The sequence below is a fragment of the Polypterus senegalus genome, chromosome 5, assembly GCF_016835505.1.
Source record: "Polypterus senegalus isolate Bchr_013 chromosome 5, ASM1683550v1, whole genome shotgun sequence".
In the NCBI taxonomy this organism is placed as follows: Eukaryota; Metazoa; Chordata; class Cladistia; order Polypteriformes; family Polypteridae; genus Polypterus; species Polypterus senegalus.
Genome location: NC_053158.1, coordinates 171,257,680 through 171,275,535, shown reverse-complemented (window position 1 = coordinate 171,275,535; position 17,856 = coordinate 171,257,680). Strand labels below are relative to the sequence as shown.

Genomic DNA, 17,856 nt, shown 5'->3' with positions numbered 1-17,856 from the left:
CATAATAGATTCACCATTTTCTTCTAGCATGGTCTGCTGTGGCAAGCCCATCCCAGCCCTCCTTTTATCTTCTATATTTGTAATAGAAAATTATAAAACTGCTTTGTTAGCTGAAAATAATAGAAAATGGGGAACATCGAATACTACTCTGCACCCCACCCCCACCTCAGCGTATTTGCTGCTCATTAGATAATATTTATGCAATAAATGTGCAATGAATTGTGGGTATCCTCTATTGTATTACATATGATAAAGTTAAGAAGCCAGTGGACGTATTTTAATCCGAATTAATTAAAAAGATGTGCTTTAAACTGCCCACATGAAGGCTCTGAAGAAGCCAGTGACGTTAGATGGGTTATTTACACATGCTTACGCTGTTTTTCAGAAGAACACTATAGCTTTAAAAGGGAGGGGGTAAAACTGAGGTTGTGGCTGCTGTCATTTGCCGGTGTGTCATAGTGTCACGTGGTTTTATGTCTGTCACTTGATTGGCTGTAGGCACGTGTCCAGGATACTGGAGTGCAACGTCACCTGGGGGGACTCGTATTAAAAATAAGAACAAAAATCCAGAGTGAAAGTATTTCAGGATCAGTTAGCATCTCTTTATTTATCCTAATAGTTTAGTAAACTAAGCGCAGCTACTGGAATAAAACTGAAAAAGGGAGACGCGGACTTGTTTTTGCTAAATGGTTATTTATGAAGTGACACATTTAAGAGATTGCAGACTGGAATTTGACAGAATGAAACTACGATTTTTCGTTGTGAAAACAATAAGAAATGACTGACTGGTACATAAAAGATACAAATTCATTTGAAAAGATTGATATTTTGCTTTAAATAAAGAGATTTAGTGAGGGGAGGAGGAGAGGCGAGAAGGCGACAGCTTTCACTAAATCTGGAATCTGATTACACACTTGAGTGGGGAGAGCAAAAAAGGGGTTAAAGAAAGAAATATTGGAAACTGTTTCAGTATGGAAGAAAATGATCGTAATAACAGGGAAGCGGACCGCCAGGAGTCGGGGGACGAATCTAACAGGGCAATTCTTCCACTTTTGCAAGCGCCTGGGAACCTGCAACTACCGCATCGCATAACCAACTTTTTCATTGACAACATCCTCCGGCCAGACTTTGGACGCAGGAAAGAAGGGACGTGCAACCGCGATCAGAGTGTACATTCTGGACGGGAGACCACCAGCCCCTCTGCTCCAGGATCCGGACAGACGGGAGGGACTGTTGCTGGAGAAGGGACGTCCAGTACCCATCATGTGAACGCTGCAAAGAAGGGCGATATAGTCATTGACGAAACCCTGAAAACCCGCGGAGAGAGCGGCGATCAGTGCCTAAGCTCGGACTCGGATACCTCCCAGGCCAGCTCCACCACACCTTCCCAGCCCATGCTTTGGCCAGCCTGGGTCTACTGCACCCGGTACTCGGACAGGCCTTCATCAGGTAAATTCCCACAATCAAATAAGGACGCCCCAACAAACACTAAGAAAGAGCGCTAAGACTTGATTGCAGTTAAAAATGAGTCCACAGACCAACCAAATGAAGGGTATATCAGATTTACGTTTAAGATCAATTTACACAACAAAGATAATTGTTACGAGATGTAACGGATATCGTTTGTGGATTAGCTTTGTTTCTTTTTTGTACTATCATCTGATTCCACACTTAAGCAAATTATTTTATTCAAGATTGTGTCCGTATACTTACTAGAGATATACACACAATTTAAGAAGTGTCTGTACCTACGTGATAAAAAAAAATAAAAAAATCAAGGACCGTCCATCAAATATTATTTAAATATGTTTAGATAAACTTTTACAGTTTTTAGCAGTTACATTAGCAATGAAATTTGAATTTGTTTTGTTTTCGAAATGTTTGCTTTGTATTTGTGGGTGTGTTTATTCGATTGTTTTATTTGTTGATTATCGTTGATATGCTTTGATTTATGTAGTATTTTTAACTTTTGTAGAACCCATCTCCTCCTTTTAAAAAGGATAAAGCATTTACTTTTGCAAAGAAAACATGCATTTGTAAGCATCTTATCCACTCCTCAAAATAAATAGTAACAGTGATTGAGGAAGTTCACGGAACACGTAAACCCAGTTAGCAGAAACATGAATATTTCGGCAAACATTTTTGGGCAGCATTTATTTGATATCAGATTCTATCCACTGTCGCTTTAAAATCGCTCTCTACAAAGAATTAAGGCGTTCTGTCTTTCATGGACTAATTTACATTTTTAGAGCACGTGGCCTCAATTTTTGGGATATATTAATTTTATGAAAATGTACTATTATTCGATTTCTCAATTTTAAGTGTTCTTGTTTAGTTTGAAGTGGGTTTGAAGAGCGAGATGTACATTTACACCATTGTTCTCCCATATCCTTTGTTAATATTTAATTAGCATATTCCGACACAATGGATCGGGCCTCTTAATAAACGTTATGATTTATAATGGGTAAAATAATAAATACATAGTTAGTTTAAACGGTATTAGTTTGCGTGACATATCAAGCCCGATGTGATTTTTAGAGTGTAAAATTGGGAGTATGTGAGATCAATTAGGCACTTTTCAGTCCCTTAATTTAGACGTGAAACCACTTGCGCGGACTTCGGTGCGGGCCTACAAAGTGCTTCGCACGCTACGAAAAGTAAAACTAATTTTTCGCTGCACGTTCTGTTTCACTACAATTATCAGTCGTATTCTATAAAGTTTGCGTTACCGGGTAAATATTTAAAATGAAAAAGAAACGGGGCGTGGACATTATGTGGTATATTCTCCACGAATACCTTATAAACATAGAGGTTTTACATCGAAAAGAAGAAAAAAAAAAAGTAACACCAGCGTAATATCTTCATTAGTCGTAATAAATTGGCCGCTGATTTTAGTTACTGTATAACCAAGTGCATGCTGCTTATTTTATTTGCGACATAATTTGTTTTTAAAGAACACTGCTCTTGTCATTGATAGGGACAGAAAGGAGATATGAGGGTCTTTCAAAGTCACGCATTATGAATAATTATTACGTTCAGAATTCGGCATCAATTATTATTTTAAAGGGTCGTAAACGATGCGCGAAAGACGTCTTCTAGGAATTGTATTAAATAGTTAATTGCATACAAATTGTTCATTTAAGGTTAAATAAAATTATACGTTCACACCAAAAAGACATAGATAGATAGATAGATAGATAGATAGATAGATAGATAGATAGATAGATATTTTTGATTATCTACTCACACACACAAATAATTTACACAATTTCACATTATATTTTCTCTTGTCCTTCTTCAGTTGTTTCGATTTACTATCAATGTAAAAGAAGCGTTACTGAAGGTAATTACCATTTTATTTTCACCATTCGTTCCCCTTACTTGTCCTCACAAGTTCATGAAATAAAATAAGCTCCGAGCCTCAAAACAACGAAATCAATAAAATTGCATATTATCGACATTGCGTTTATTGAGTGCACATTTTTTATTTTTTTTTTTTGTTACAAAATAGTTGAATTATGTAATAATATACATACAGTACCAACAAAACAGTTCTAAGATTTTCCTAATTATACTATCTACGTCAAAGTGTGATTTTTTTCAAACCGGGAATTGTGATAATTGGGTTAGTATGTCTTCCTCTGACACACAGCATCATTTTGGATTTTTTTTCTACTATTCATTAATAATTGAATATATCGTTGAAGACTGCGGATCTGAATAGCCTATCAGTGTAGGCCTTCAACGGGAGGTACAGAGCTTGACGCAGACATTAATAAAATGTTCATTTTATATGCTTCAACTGCAAAACAGGGAACAACCGACTTATTATATAACACCGGCTTTAGATGCTAAAAATTACAAAATGACGTGAGGCCACGTATAATCGTAGCGTCGTGATAGGTTTATGCTTCCCATTTCTCTCCTGGCAGTTTTCTTTTCCAGTTGTTCGTAGGATTTAAGTAAAAGCACACGCGCACACAAACTCACTCACTCACACACACACACACGCGCGCGCACACGTACACACTGATTATTTTCTTTGTTTATGTCTGCTATGGCGGGTCCGTCCAGGGAATTCTTCTTTTTAAGCCTAATGCAGCTTTTTGTTGTTTGTTAAATCTCAGGACCGAGATCGCGCAAACCAAAGAAGAAGAGCGCCAGCAAAGAGGACAAACGACCTCGTACAGCCTTCACAGCCGAACAGCTTCAGAGACTAAAAGCGGAGTTTCAGACGAACCGTTACTTGACAGAGCAGAGGAGGCAAAGCCTGGCGCAGGAACTCAGTCTCAATGAGTCTCAAATTAAAATTTGGTTTCAGAATAAAAGAGCAAAAATCAAGAAAGCATCTGGCAACAAGAATGCACTGGCACTGCACTTAATGGCACAAGGACTTTACAATCACGCTACGACAACGAAAGACGACAAATCAGACAGCGAATAACTTTTAAGAGAAAATGGGAATATACAATGCAATAATTTAATAAAATAAAGAAGGGCCAGTGTATAAAATACCAGCATTAATAGTTCTAAATCGTGTATTAGATATACTTCTGCAATATTGTATATATACACACACACACACACACATATATATATATATATATAAATATATAAATTACAGGTAAGGTGTTGTACAACTTACTTTGTTTTCAATACTGGATCCTCTTTTGTTGATTCGCATTCTGAATTTTTAAAATATATTACATTTGTTTGTTTAGTTTTAGGTCAAACGTCTTTTTAATGAACGGTTGGTGTTTCAAACATACCAGTGCGTTTGACTGAGAAAGAAAGAAAATGAGGGTGAAAACCCTTGCTTAAATCCAAAGATTATTTCTGCTGCATTCAGGCAACTGTGAATCTAATCAATAAATTGCCAAGTATTTTTTTTTTGATCCGCAATGTATATTGATTTTGTTGTTTGTGTTTTATTTCTCTTCAACACCACAAACTAGAATACAATTATTCGATGCAGATTATGCCGTTTTTTATTAAAACAGGTGTTTGAGATGAGCCCGGATTTAAACGACAGAAGGTGTGAAGAAAATGTTTGTGGTATACCGCCATAGTGGCGCACATATTTTTGTGTCTTTTAATAATTCCAAAGAAAGTTTTGGTGCAGCTTTGGGGGGTTTGGCGGGGTGGTCGTGCTGGAATAGGGAGGAAGAGGTTATGTAGTGGACTTTGGGGCATTTTCGTCTAACAGTTGCCTGTTGAAATAATACATACAACATATTTAAGAATTTGGCACTCAAACGCGGAAAGAAATAACTTTATAAAAATTGCGGTAAACCTTATTTTAATTCCAATTAAAATCTAGCCATACATTATACAATTTGATATTACTAAAGCAGAAATAGGGAAGACTATCAGCAGTTTTTCATGTTAGACATCGTATTTTATAATCAGGAAATATGATTCTTCAATGAGTCATAAGGCAGCAGAGGTTTTTTTTTTTAATTAAAATATAAATTAGTAAAAAATGTTCGGCGATATGTCAATGAGTGGTGAGGAGGTGTTGTGTAATAAAGTGCTCAGATATATTCTCACCCTTAAAAGATCTTCACTTTGACCCATGCCTTTTTTCTTGATACTAAATTCTGGGGTGTTTACATTGCTTATTTTTCATGCAATAACACCTTAATTTATAGGGGCCTTTTGCATGGAAGCTGCATTTTTTATGTATGAGAGAAAAATGTGTTTATGAAATATAATATATTGCATATTATAATGACGATTGAGATGAAGTTTAAGTTATAGGCGGTATTTCTTACCAAACTGTGATTTATTTTGGGTTTTCATGTAAATTGTGTTTTGTTGTATATGTGAAAAGTGTGTATGAATTTAAAATCCACCAAACTAAACACACTTGCCTTAAAAAGTTCACTTTGAACTTTTTGTATCTCTTTACGATACATAGCTGTGCTAAACAAGTTAAAATACATACTACTAATAGTAGTATGAAGAAATCGCCTTTACTTTAATAGCTGGTGCGACACAATGACTTTTGAAGATTGAAGTATCTACAGAGGAAAATGTTCAGATATTTGCGTTACTTGAAACGCAAGTGGGTTTTTTTATTTTGTGTGTTCATGTTTTAAGATATGATTTGGCATAAATATAATGTAAATAATTTGTATCATTTATGTTTCATTGTGTAATTAATTCGGAGCTGAAAAAATAAATAAACATCGTATGCTGTTCTTTGCAGTAAATGTAGGTGTTTTGACATTTGTTAATTTCCATTTCACTTCATGTATAATATAATACAATTGCCAATAATTTGGACGGCCATTGTAGGTGATGGCAATTAAGGAAAAATGCACGTGTTTCCGCCGCGGTGAGGACATTTGCAGTCGCTGCGCTGAATGTTTACTTTCCTGAGAAGTCTTGGGGATATGACGTCACCGATTATTTTGTAGTGCAATTTGGTCCTCACGTATTCCAGTTTTAGTCTAATTATGTTTTTCTTTCACGTAAACAACACGAATATAAATAGACATAAAGCTGTAACGTGTGTATTTAAAATGTTTAATATTTCTTTTGAAACTTTTCAGTTATAATCCATGATACAAATTAATGCTTCTCATCAACGGTAAATTAAACGTCAATTATACCGTTTTAATTAAAGAAAATGCAAGTGTAATGACATATTTCTACAATCAACACACAGCAGAGTATAAAGATATGCGATATTTCTCTTTGCTTATTTACTTTACGTGCCGCCACAGTTAATAATTAGTAATGCTGTGGTCTGACTAAGACTGTAATTATGGAAATATCATAATAAATAAACTACTTGTTTAAAATTTAACGTGCAATTGGCAGGAGATATAAATCTATTTCTACCTCTGCGTTTCTGGAGGATTCTTCCAAAAATGTACATAACCTATTGAAACAAACAAAAATCTATGTTATGTATAAAATTATATTATAACGTTAGAGAAATGAAGCTATTTTGATATTTCGGTTGAAAAAAAATTAGATTTTAAATTAATCGGTTCTATCGTGCATATTTCGAACTAAATTCACATATTGTATACAATTAATATTTGGCCGCCCAGTGAAACTACAATTCCCCCACCTCCATTTCAGACAATTCTATATAGTAATCAAATCTAAATGTCATAAATTCAGATCTAATTTTCATATAATATCGTGTTCATTACGGTACTAACAGATTAGACTTAAAGTATTGGGCCATTAAAACCATAAATATTGTACGTAAATTCCTCCGGGATTTTTGGCTATCAAAATATTGTTCTTATTCACACAAACAAAGTTATCCATGAGATCACGCAAGGTTAATTACTTCCGAGCAGCTATTTGGCAATTATTAAAATGTAAAATTGCCGTTCGATGTCAGAAAAAGTTCGAGTAGCTTTTTACTTTATTAAGTATCGCGTGTTTATTTACAATACCATGTCCGACATCAGGGAATGACAAGCTTCTGCCCCTCATGTCACGACTCCTCTCTGACTTCTCACCTTAGTTTGAGCACCAACAGCACGGCACGTTGAGCGCGTTTGGCAGAATTGACGGCGAACACCTCGCTTACGGTGAGCCGAATCAATACATAATTGTCATCAGATTGACAACATCTGATAAAACAGTTTTTCGAAAAACTAAAAGCCAATCTTGCGGTTTTATTTCTTTTGACAAGTTAATTACAGCTCTAAGAAAGTTAATTGTACGATTTAACGGCAACTCGAAGAAAGTCAATAAAAGCAGCAAACACAAACATAACAATACTGTGAAGATAGTGCCCATCTTATGGAGTCGCTTTTGATTTACGTATTATACAGTAAAAATCAGAAATCATTTAGAGTTATTTTCAAAACATTCAGCAAACAAATATATTACATACAAAAAAATTAGATGAAAACTACAGTAACATATTGCAACTTTAATTAATGTAAGCACTTATGATCAAGTTTCGACTATACAACAAGTATCGTGTTATAATGATATAATTCAATGTGGTAGTTGATAGAAAATATTACGGCGGGATTATGACGTGATATTCTACAAGTAAACGGAGAAACCATCACAAAATATTAAATGATCTCCAATACATACATTACACGTAACTAAATAGGAGTTTTGAACAAACGTGCAAAGATTCACTGCAGAACCTGATTTGTATCTGCCTCATTATGTACAATTCCTCTATTTTATTTTCAAAATGTATTTGTATGTATCTGTGAAGTACCTTTTTATTTAAAAAAACGAATTAAACAAAGAATAAACTAATATTTTTCCACATATCAGGTACACTTTGTTATGTTATTCTGGATTATTCAGGTAAGAAGTTTTGTTAATAAATGAAGTTGCTCAATAATAACAGACATTGTGAAAGTTAACTTAAAAAGATAAAACGTAGAATTACATTGTGCATTTATGGAAACAAAGGGCGCTGGTAAGTAGCTTACACTTAGAAAATGTATTCTTAGAGAGAGTTATTTTAATTTCTCCTCCTCAGTCATCGTCTTTATCTGAGCAAAGTATTTTTAATTTAACAACTTTAATTCATATGTTCTTTATAAAAAGTTTGTCATACACAACATTCTTCTCCATTTTAATTAATAACTGTTCATGAAAAGTGTTGTTTCAAAGGAAGAAGTATAAAATCAGACATCAAAACTAGGGAACACTTGACTGTTAGCATGGAAGGAAAAGATTACAAAATAAAACCAGATGATAAAAGTACTTATGATGCCCACTTCAGTTTTTGTTTCTCCCACAAACAGTATACTCTTATTTGGAACTCAAATGAATAATGAGGATTAAAAAAAAAGTTGTTTTACTGATAGTAACTTCCAAATTATGATAACAAGTTACTTTGAGACAAAGAATCCTTCTGTTTTGAACACCATCTTCAAGAGTACATTTATTTATTTTGAAATTAATGAAAGAAAGTCAAATCAAAAGCACAAGTTGGTGCTAAACAGGACGATCATACTGAAATTTGACATTTCCATCTTACAACCACACTGAGGTGTTCGGCCTACCTATGCACATGTAATTTGAAATACAATCTTTTACTTTTAATACAAATAGGGAGTGACACCCAGTGTGTGTGTCCAGTGTACTATGGCAACAATTTTTTTCTCAGGATAATAAAACTGTTAAGAATGTACAGCTATATTGCAGATGGTACGCCATCATCCACATTAATATAAAATGTAGTGAATATATGACACTTGGATACACATTTATAAAATATATCTGCATTTTAATTTCAATAAGCTCAAAAACTAGAAAGAAGTCATACAAAAGAAGCTGTCTGTGAAGATCATTTCCCAGCATTGACCTGCTCTTCAATGCTAAAGGAGCTGATCTGCATTTCTATTCTTGCCCAGCTTGTATGTGGAAGTAACGCCCAACAGTCCCTGGCTTGATGAGCTCTGGGGAGAGAAAGGCCTGTGCCTCTCAGACACTCTACACTGGCTATGAATGGAGTCTATGGCCGGGAGACCCTGGTGAAGGTCAAAGCCTTCTGTCACAACTGCAGGTGCCTCATTTCCTATCCCTAGCCCTCCCCCTCACCATCCTTCTTGTCCTTCTAGATTTCAGAACTCAGCACTCAGCTCTTTGACGAATCTCATTAACAGAATACTTTTTAAATTTTCATTTCCATAACATTTATTCTAAAACTGGAATCAATTAGCAGCAGCACAAAGGATTTAAAAATCATGTGAATCAATGTTCCCCATTTTAACATTTACTTCACAAGAAATAACAATCCATTCATTTTTTTAACCTTTTTTTCATTACTGATTGTTGAAAAAAATTATAAATGAATTGACTAATATTTTACCCGTTTTATTTACTAACACCTCTCAACTTAAAAAAAAATACCATATAATAATAATGACTGATTTAAAACTTGCCTAAATAAAACAGCTGTTCTATCAAAGAAAGTAAGCTTATTCATACTAAACTTTAGTAGCACAATAGAAGAGTAATCAAGATGACACATTATTAGCTATATTAAAAGTAATATTAATACATTAAAACATCAGTAAAACAATTTCCCTAGTTACTTAGTATCAGATTGTAAGTCTTGCTCTGTCATCAGTCATCTGCTGAGGCCACAGGGCCACTCCAGAAAGCTTTATGGAAGTATGTAAAACTCAGCAAAATCATCAGTGTTAATTCAATGCAACCAGTTTCTGTTTGCTCTCACTGTTTTTTTTTTTTTTACTTATACTCTAATTTACACACACATATATATATATATATATATATATATATATATATATATATATATTTCATAGACACACATGGCATGGTCTGTCCTTAACACAAAAAACCATCCTGTCCCCTCCCCCACAGAGTTATTTATCCATAGTTTTTAAATGCTTCCTAGTCAAACTTGAATATGCAATGAAGTGCCAGAGCTTTGTGGCGGAAATATAATTAAACTGGTGAAAGATGTAAAAGGTGAAGAATGGGGATGACATCAGGCCAATTTCACACTTGGCACTCGGATGGCCGAGCCCAAGCCAGGCTCTTGCCATGCAACACAGATCAAAGCACACAGCCACCACCAAAAAGGCAAAGGGGGACTTAAGTATGCTAATCCCCAGGACAAATATATTTTAATCTTGTTAGAATACAAGTTAATGCTGCAGCTCAGTGGCTGAACTTTGTCAGAGTAGAGAGATCCACTTTCCTACAGTGCTGAATGAGGTACACCCTCCTGGTTCATTCATTCTAACATTTAGGTAACTACACAAAATAGTCACCCATCCATTTCCCGATGCTCTAGCAAAAAAAAAAAAAAAAAAAAAAAGAAAAACCAAAAAAGTTAATTTAATTAAAAATCAAAATAAATAACTGGATAGCAAACCAGCAAAGCACACATCACATTAGAGGAGTCAGCGACCTTGTTTAAAACCCCCACCAAGCCACCTAACATGCATAGGAAATGAGCATTTAGGTCCAGTTTGTAGAGTCACAATGAGGGCATACCAACAGCACCTTGGTAACCCTTGATCTTCCATGTATTTAGTCTCTAGCCTAAGACATAGAAAAGAGTATGTACAAGGAATTACTGAAATAAATTACACATATACACTGTCAAATATGTTACGCAACCCCTAAAATTCTCAAAGGGTAAGAAACACAAATAAAATGCAGCATGAGAAGTTATGCATAAGATTTATAATTGACAAAGCTGTTATTAACTGATGTTTTACATTTTACACATATATTTTCAAAAATTTAAAAGGTACCAAAGTCCATATTCTCAAAACTAGTGTTTACTGAACAACAAAAACAGTTTAGTTAATAAATGTTCACTGGAAATATTTATCTTGGATTTGACACTCATTTCAAAGTTTCAAAAATATAAAAGAAGTGAGTTGCAAATAATCATGTACAAAATTACAATATACAAAAACCTATTAAAATCACTATGAAGCACAAAAATAAATAAAAAATAGGATTCTGTTACATTTTATTCAATAATTTATTTTTTAATTTTGCACTTAGTATTAGTATTCTAGTTAGAAGCCATTTATTCTTTGTCTCATTTATATATATATATATATATATATATATTTGTTTTTTTACAATTTTGATATATGCACATGATCTTCACGTTAAGGCTATTTTCATATAGTTATGGGAGCTACATCATTTTAGAAGCAGAATTACTAGACCATAAAACGATTTGCATTTTCTCAGAGAAATTTCAAAGCATCTTGATGTTAAGGTCAGTTGCAGGAATAGGTGAAGCACCTGGCATATCATCTCAGATTTTCTATCTGATGTGTGTAAACACCTTCTTTATTAATATCAGTGAATAACAAAGTCAAATAATTGCACATTTGACCTTACAAAATATAAATCAGAATCTAAAAGGTGTCAAATATGTTTACTTTGTGTACAAACCAAACCAATATAATCAAACAATAAACACAAACTCAGAGTAGTATAGAATAGTATACATACAGTATAAACAATATGTACTGCTCCCCTGCTATTTGCACTGTGTAAAAAATTAAGCCACACAAAAAAATTACTTGTTCACATGACAAAGTATTATCATTCAGAGAAACTTTTTCTTTTTTTATAAATGTATAAAATTTTATATTTTTCTGCATAAGGAAAAATGCTAATAAAAAAGGAAACAATATTTACTGAACTCTACAAATCACATCATGTTATATTACCTTTTTTAATATATATATAAGATACATTCTAGTTTGAACATTATGTATAACTACATACAGCCTAGCATATCATGATGTAGCGAAGACTGTAAAAATGATGGAGCACATAGCTAATTTTTGTCACACATATTATATTTCAAGTAATCTATTCTCAAAAATATAACATAAAATTCAAGCAAAGAACTGTAAAATTAAATTAGAATAAGATTAGGTACACATCTGAATATGTGAAATGCTTCTTATAGTACAATATTAAATATTTCATCATATTTATTATAGCTTTGATAAATTGCACATTATAAGTAAGTATTTAATAAGTAAGGGGAAAACAAGCTTTTTTTGAAAAAAAAGTATTTTTTTCATTAAAAATGTGTAATGATTCCAGCATAGTTTAATTATATTGCATTATAATATTCTGGTATTCAAAAATGCCAAAACAGCTAACATTACAAAACAGCAGTGTACTATGAGCAGAAGGATGAACAAGTTAACCTTTACATTGTAATTATTCCTCACCTTTCTTTCAAATTGACCTTTCTTTCATGACTATGACCTTATGAGTACAAATAGTGTCAAGTTAAAAATAATATGATAATTATACTGTGGTTTCATTTTTTAACATTTTTTCATATCTATATGGTCACTCAGATTAGTTTTTTCTGTTGCTTAAAAAACTAATCAATTCTGCGTTACAAATCCAGTAAAAGCATAGAGAAAATATTAAAATACAAGCTTCACATTTTATGTTGTAGCGTGTATATATATATATATATATATATATATATATATATATATATACACACACACACACAGTATATGTACATATACTGTAAAACAGAACAGCTCATCAAATAGCATAGTCCCTTTGTGATATAAAGTACTTTATTAAGGTAGAATATATTGTATTCACAACTGAATTCAGAATTGAAATTTAACACATAACATACATGTTTAGACAACCTCACATTTAAAAATTAAAGTTTAGGCATAAGAAGCATTTTGGTCACTAATGTATGCAAACTCTCATCTGCACAATGCAGTGGTATAAGTTTATAATAGTTTAGATATTTAAACAAGTCAAATCCTCCTGGAACATTCACATTTTGCTTCATGAAACTAAATCCTGCATAGCAGGCATCGATTTCTGGAGATACAGTTTAGAGCATGTTTTTTTTTTTGATACATGAAAATATTAAACTAAGGAGAAGTCTAACAAGGCTTGATTTCCCTGCTCTAACTCATTTACTAAACATAGTTATGTAAACCTACACACAAAAATATATGGGATTTATACACTAGATTGAAAGTAATGTTTATGAAATAAGCCACTGCATAGAAAAAGCATACAGTTTAATCAGCTACCTCGAATTTTGATATAACAGTAGTGTTTTCATTATTTCATTATCATTAAAACCAAAGAAAAAAATTAAACGCAGAATTGGTACAAAAAGTACATTTTTATTAAATACATTTCACAAATCAATGGTAGTGACAAATTGTTGAGCATTTTATAATTTTAAAATTTGGACACCAGGTAAAACAAAATATATTATAATTATATACACAAAAGCCCTTCGGACACTAGCATAAAAACAATATTAGCAGACAAACACACAAATACAAAGTATCTCCTGACATATGAGTGTTGGGTGATAGATAGATAGATAGATAGATAGATAGATAGATAGATAGATAGATAGATAGATAGATAGATAGATAGATAGATAGATAGATAGATGAACCTCAATAAATGGTTCGGAAGAAATTTACAAAAATGTAATGTAAAATCCTTGGTGAACTTTAGTGAATAGGTATTTAACACAGAACTACAATTACACATTTTGAAAATCACTTTATTCAAATTGGTGTTAAAGCAAAAAGTCTAAGGCATCCTGGTGTTGTTTTATTGTGTTATTATTCTTAAGTTTTAACTTAATTTCAAGTAATGCTCTCATTATAGTTCAGCATGGGAGGTGAGTTCACCTTTACACAGATCTAGAAAAGAAGAAATATATAAATTGAATTCCCAAATCATTAACATGTTTTAAAATTAAAAGTTTGAGTATAAACATCATTATTTTAACAGCACACGAATATATTAATCTAACCAATTAAATGCAGGACTTAGGAAAGAAAACGTTAAACCTTTCTTGATAGCTATCAGATAAAATCAAAGTTTCCAAAATTTTAAAGGAATACTATTGAGCATAATGAAAACTTTATTAAATATTTAGAGAATTAGAGAACAAAGTAAATGTGTTTAAAAGAAACAAAATAACAAAAAATAAATAAATAAAAATAACATGTGCATGTGTTTTAACTGTTTTCATCATCTCACTTAATTTTTAAAATCAGTGAAGTAGCTTGTACCTTAACCATTACATTCAAGAAAGAGAAGCTGGAAGTGTCTTGCATAAACTGTAATGCCACTGCCTTTTTAATACAAAGACAACCTATATACAGTATATCAATTCTGAAAGATTGGTGAGTAATGGAAAATAGGAAATATCAAAAACGATCTGTCTTTTAAGATCCTGTCAAGCAAATGTCTACTTTGTTACATGATTAATGCAGCATTTCAACGTGAGACATATTATACATCAAAATGTTCAATGTTCATTTTAATGAAATGTTTGATCATCCTAGTGACAAAAATGACTTTTTAAATTAACTAACACTTATAAAATAGCATTTTACAGCAAGTTATGACCAGCACGGAACATAAACATTTGGCTGTAAACACATTTAATACTACTGCTAAAACTTTTTCAATGTATATTACTTTACATTCTTCCTTCCCATTTCGGTTTGAAAGGGACAAAGAAAAAAGGATTTATAGTGGGTAATATTAGTAAGATATACTGTCCAAAATAAATTTAAAATCTTTTTAGACTCAGAATTACTATTTTACTACAGTTCTGAGTGATTTATTCCACAAATATTTATCATGTATTTAACAATTATTTTTATTTTGATAGTGTGTTATGCACTTACTACAGTTATTTTAAAAAGTGAAAGTTATGTGACTGGCAATAAAAAACTATTAAACTGTACAGAAAATAAAACTGATTTACTTGGATACCTGAACTATAAAATAGTGTACATAAATTGATTAATTACTCTGTACATAAAAGTGTTAAGAAAATGTTCGTCATTGCAAAACTGTATGGTGATTGGGGCTAAAACATGAATTATAAATGTAACATGATGAAATTCCAACATTCAAGTCCAGAGATCTGTAAAGGATATCTTGCTTCTCTTCAGTTTTACCACATAACAAAAATGTTGCAGAGAGCAAAGAAGATCTCAAAGAACAGCACGGCCATTACATTTGAAACAGTACCTGATATTTCGCTGCACAGCTTGTCAGCCACATGGTCTGCCTCTTGGGTGTATAGTGAAATTATATCATCTTCATACTCCTCTACTATGCTTTCACACTGTGAAGCGAGAAAAAAATAGATTACACCATGCAAGCTAGTGGAAGCAAATCAACGTCAAAGTATTACTATGAAGTGCGCCATTGCACAAAACAGTGGGCATATCTTTGTAACCTGCTGCCATTTTATTTCCGTTACAGTGAAGTCATTATACAGGAATCGCTAAGAAGCATCACAAAGCCTATCCAGCAGTGAGAGAGAGGAATTTTAAAAGAAATCTAAAAGATTTTGAAAAAACACTTTAAAGTTAACAGAAAATGCAATACTTTTAATAGAAATAAGATGCTGCATATTATATTTAAAAATTAACTTAAAATAAACAGTAGGACATGAGTATTTGTTTGCATGATTTTAATTTAAAAAATGCTACATTTCTGTACTGGCAAACTTATATTTGAATTCAATACTGTCTCTTATAACACAAACATTATTCAAAATCAAAACCCACTGAATTTTGTAGTTAAATGTAATTTAAACAACACACCTTCGCCTGGGCTTACATCATTTTCAAAATTGAATGTAAAACAAAAATAAAGTGCAGTTGTTTAATTGAGTTTCAGCAATATGACTCTTAAGTGTATGTTCAAACAATACCTTTGTTAAGATCTAAGATAATATTACAATAAACTCACAATAAGTAGTCAATTTAATAAAAAGAAAAAGAGTTTTTGAAGGCTGGTATCATTCTAAATGTGTTTCAACGTAGTCAACTGCAAATTATGCTGATCAAAAACAATTCTTCATGACAGAAAATATTTAGTTGAAACGTATGTTTATCTCACAAAAACGTTTTTAAACACTCCCTGCAACATACCTTTAACTTTTACTATATGTGTGGTAAACACCAGTGCTTAACTTCCTCCATTAAATTATTACAAAATCCAATATTAAGGAATATATCACAGTTTACAGTTTCCTAATTATATAGATATTGAAGGTGTTTAATCTATTTGAATGACATCCATTTTCAATTGTCAAATCCAGCTTCCTTTTAAATGTTATTTAAACATTTTTTTTATCACAATAACTTAATCATACATTGTAATTAAATGGATAAATGTATTTCACAGGTTAGATGTTCTTAAAAAATCTAAAAATATACTAAGAGAAAAATGTTAAAATAATATGCAAAAACAAATACAGATATATTAGAAAGTGCAAAGCTTACCACAAATTTTAAAATTTTCGAATTTTCAGGTCCATTGCCAAACTGAAAATTCTGAAAATTCTCAAGCATACTTTTATCATCGCCTCGTGGAGCAAATCTCTTGTATGACTTTACTTTTGTCTCAGGATCCACATAGAGAGAGTAATCATCCATATGTCCGCACACTTTTTCCAAAAGCTCTGTCAAATATGTTTCTGACTTTGCAAGTGGAACCTATTAACAATAAATAAAAATTTCTGTAACTAAAAATCAAGTTGCAGCTTGTGCTAGTTGGTATCATAAACAGTTAACAGCATTTCAAAATTAAAAAAAACAAAAAAAAAAACACACAAAACATTTGAAAAATAAATATTTAAACTAACACGAAGGTAATTTTTAAGATTGCTATCGCTCACTCTAGTTACTGACCTACTAAAATTTAAAGCATGTTGTTAATGAAGAGTTTTGCTAGTTGTTTATCTCAACTGATGATATCCTTCCCCAGCATTTCCCAAACACATACAAATGTACTGCAAATGCTGATTCTTCATGTTATTTCCATCCAGTTTGGCATGAATGATTGGCCATCTTCTTCCTTATTAAAAGTTGCCAAACTCTACAAAAAATAACCACATACTACCTACACTCCCAGCTTCACTCTCTAAAATGCAACAGCATTAAAGGTCAAAGTGCACCCTTTCTCCTTGGTAACAGAACAAAAAATGTTCTTTCGTCTAGACAGGTCAAGGTGCAAGATGCTCTTGCCCCCATGGCTCCTTCCGGAAGGGGGTGTCAACTAAAGCCAAGTGCAGGGTAAACAGAAAAGAAGCTTCCTCTAGCCTTTGAAGGGGGTTCATCTCCTCCACCCTCCAGTGATCAAAGTAGGAAGTTTTCATGTCAACCATGGTCAAAGGGGCTGAATTGCAGATGAACTCTGTTTCTGCAATGTAGATATATCCAGACTCTATTGTCTTCTTTGAGACACAGTATGGACCTTTCCGGTCCCAGTGATTACATTATGGAAGCATTTTCACATGTGTGCTTCATTGATACAATGAGTTTCCTTGCTTCAGCACCATCTGGTCAC

General features: G+C 32.7%; 2 protein-coding genes across 3 annotated transcripts in view; one reads left to right on the top strand and one right to left on the bottom strand.

The window, feature by feature from the left end:
• Window positions 1–597: 597 nt before the first annotated feature.
• Window positions 598–5,117, top strand: LOC120530029 (homeobox protein engrailed-2b-like). Its single transcript, XM_039754193.1, has 2 exons — window positions 598–1,449; window positions 4,128–5,117. Exons 1-2 carry the CDS (start codon window positions 972–974, stop codon window positions 4,442–4,444), a joined length of 795 nt encoding a protein of 264 aa, XP_039610127.1. The 5' UTR covers window positions 598–971; the 3' UTR covers window positions 4,445–5,117.
• An 8,503-nt stretch (window positions 5,118–13,620) lies between these two features.
• The window catches only part of cnpy1 (canopy FGF signaling regulator 1), a 73,129-nt gene continuing 68,893 nt past the window's right edge, over window positions 13,621–17,856 (bottom strand). For both annotated transcript variants that reach the window (XM_039753627.1, XM_039753626.1), the window contains exons 4-6: window positions 16,791–17,003; window positions 15,526–15,622; window positions 13,621–14,177 (exon numbers count right to left, since the gene is read on the bottom strand). In XM_039753627.1, the coding sequence (XP_039609561.1) occupies window positions 14,137–14,177; window positions 15,526–15,622; window positions 16,791–17,003 (351 nt within the window). In that variant the 3' untranslated portion in view covers window positions 13,621–14,136. The remainder of the gene's footprint in view (window positions 14,178–15,525; window positions 15,623–16,790; window positions 17,004–17,856) is intronic.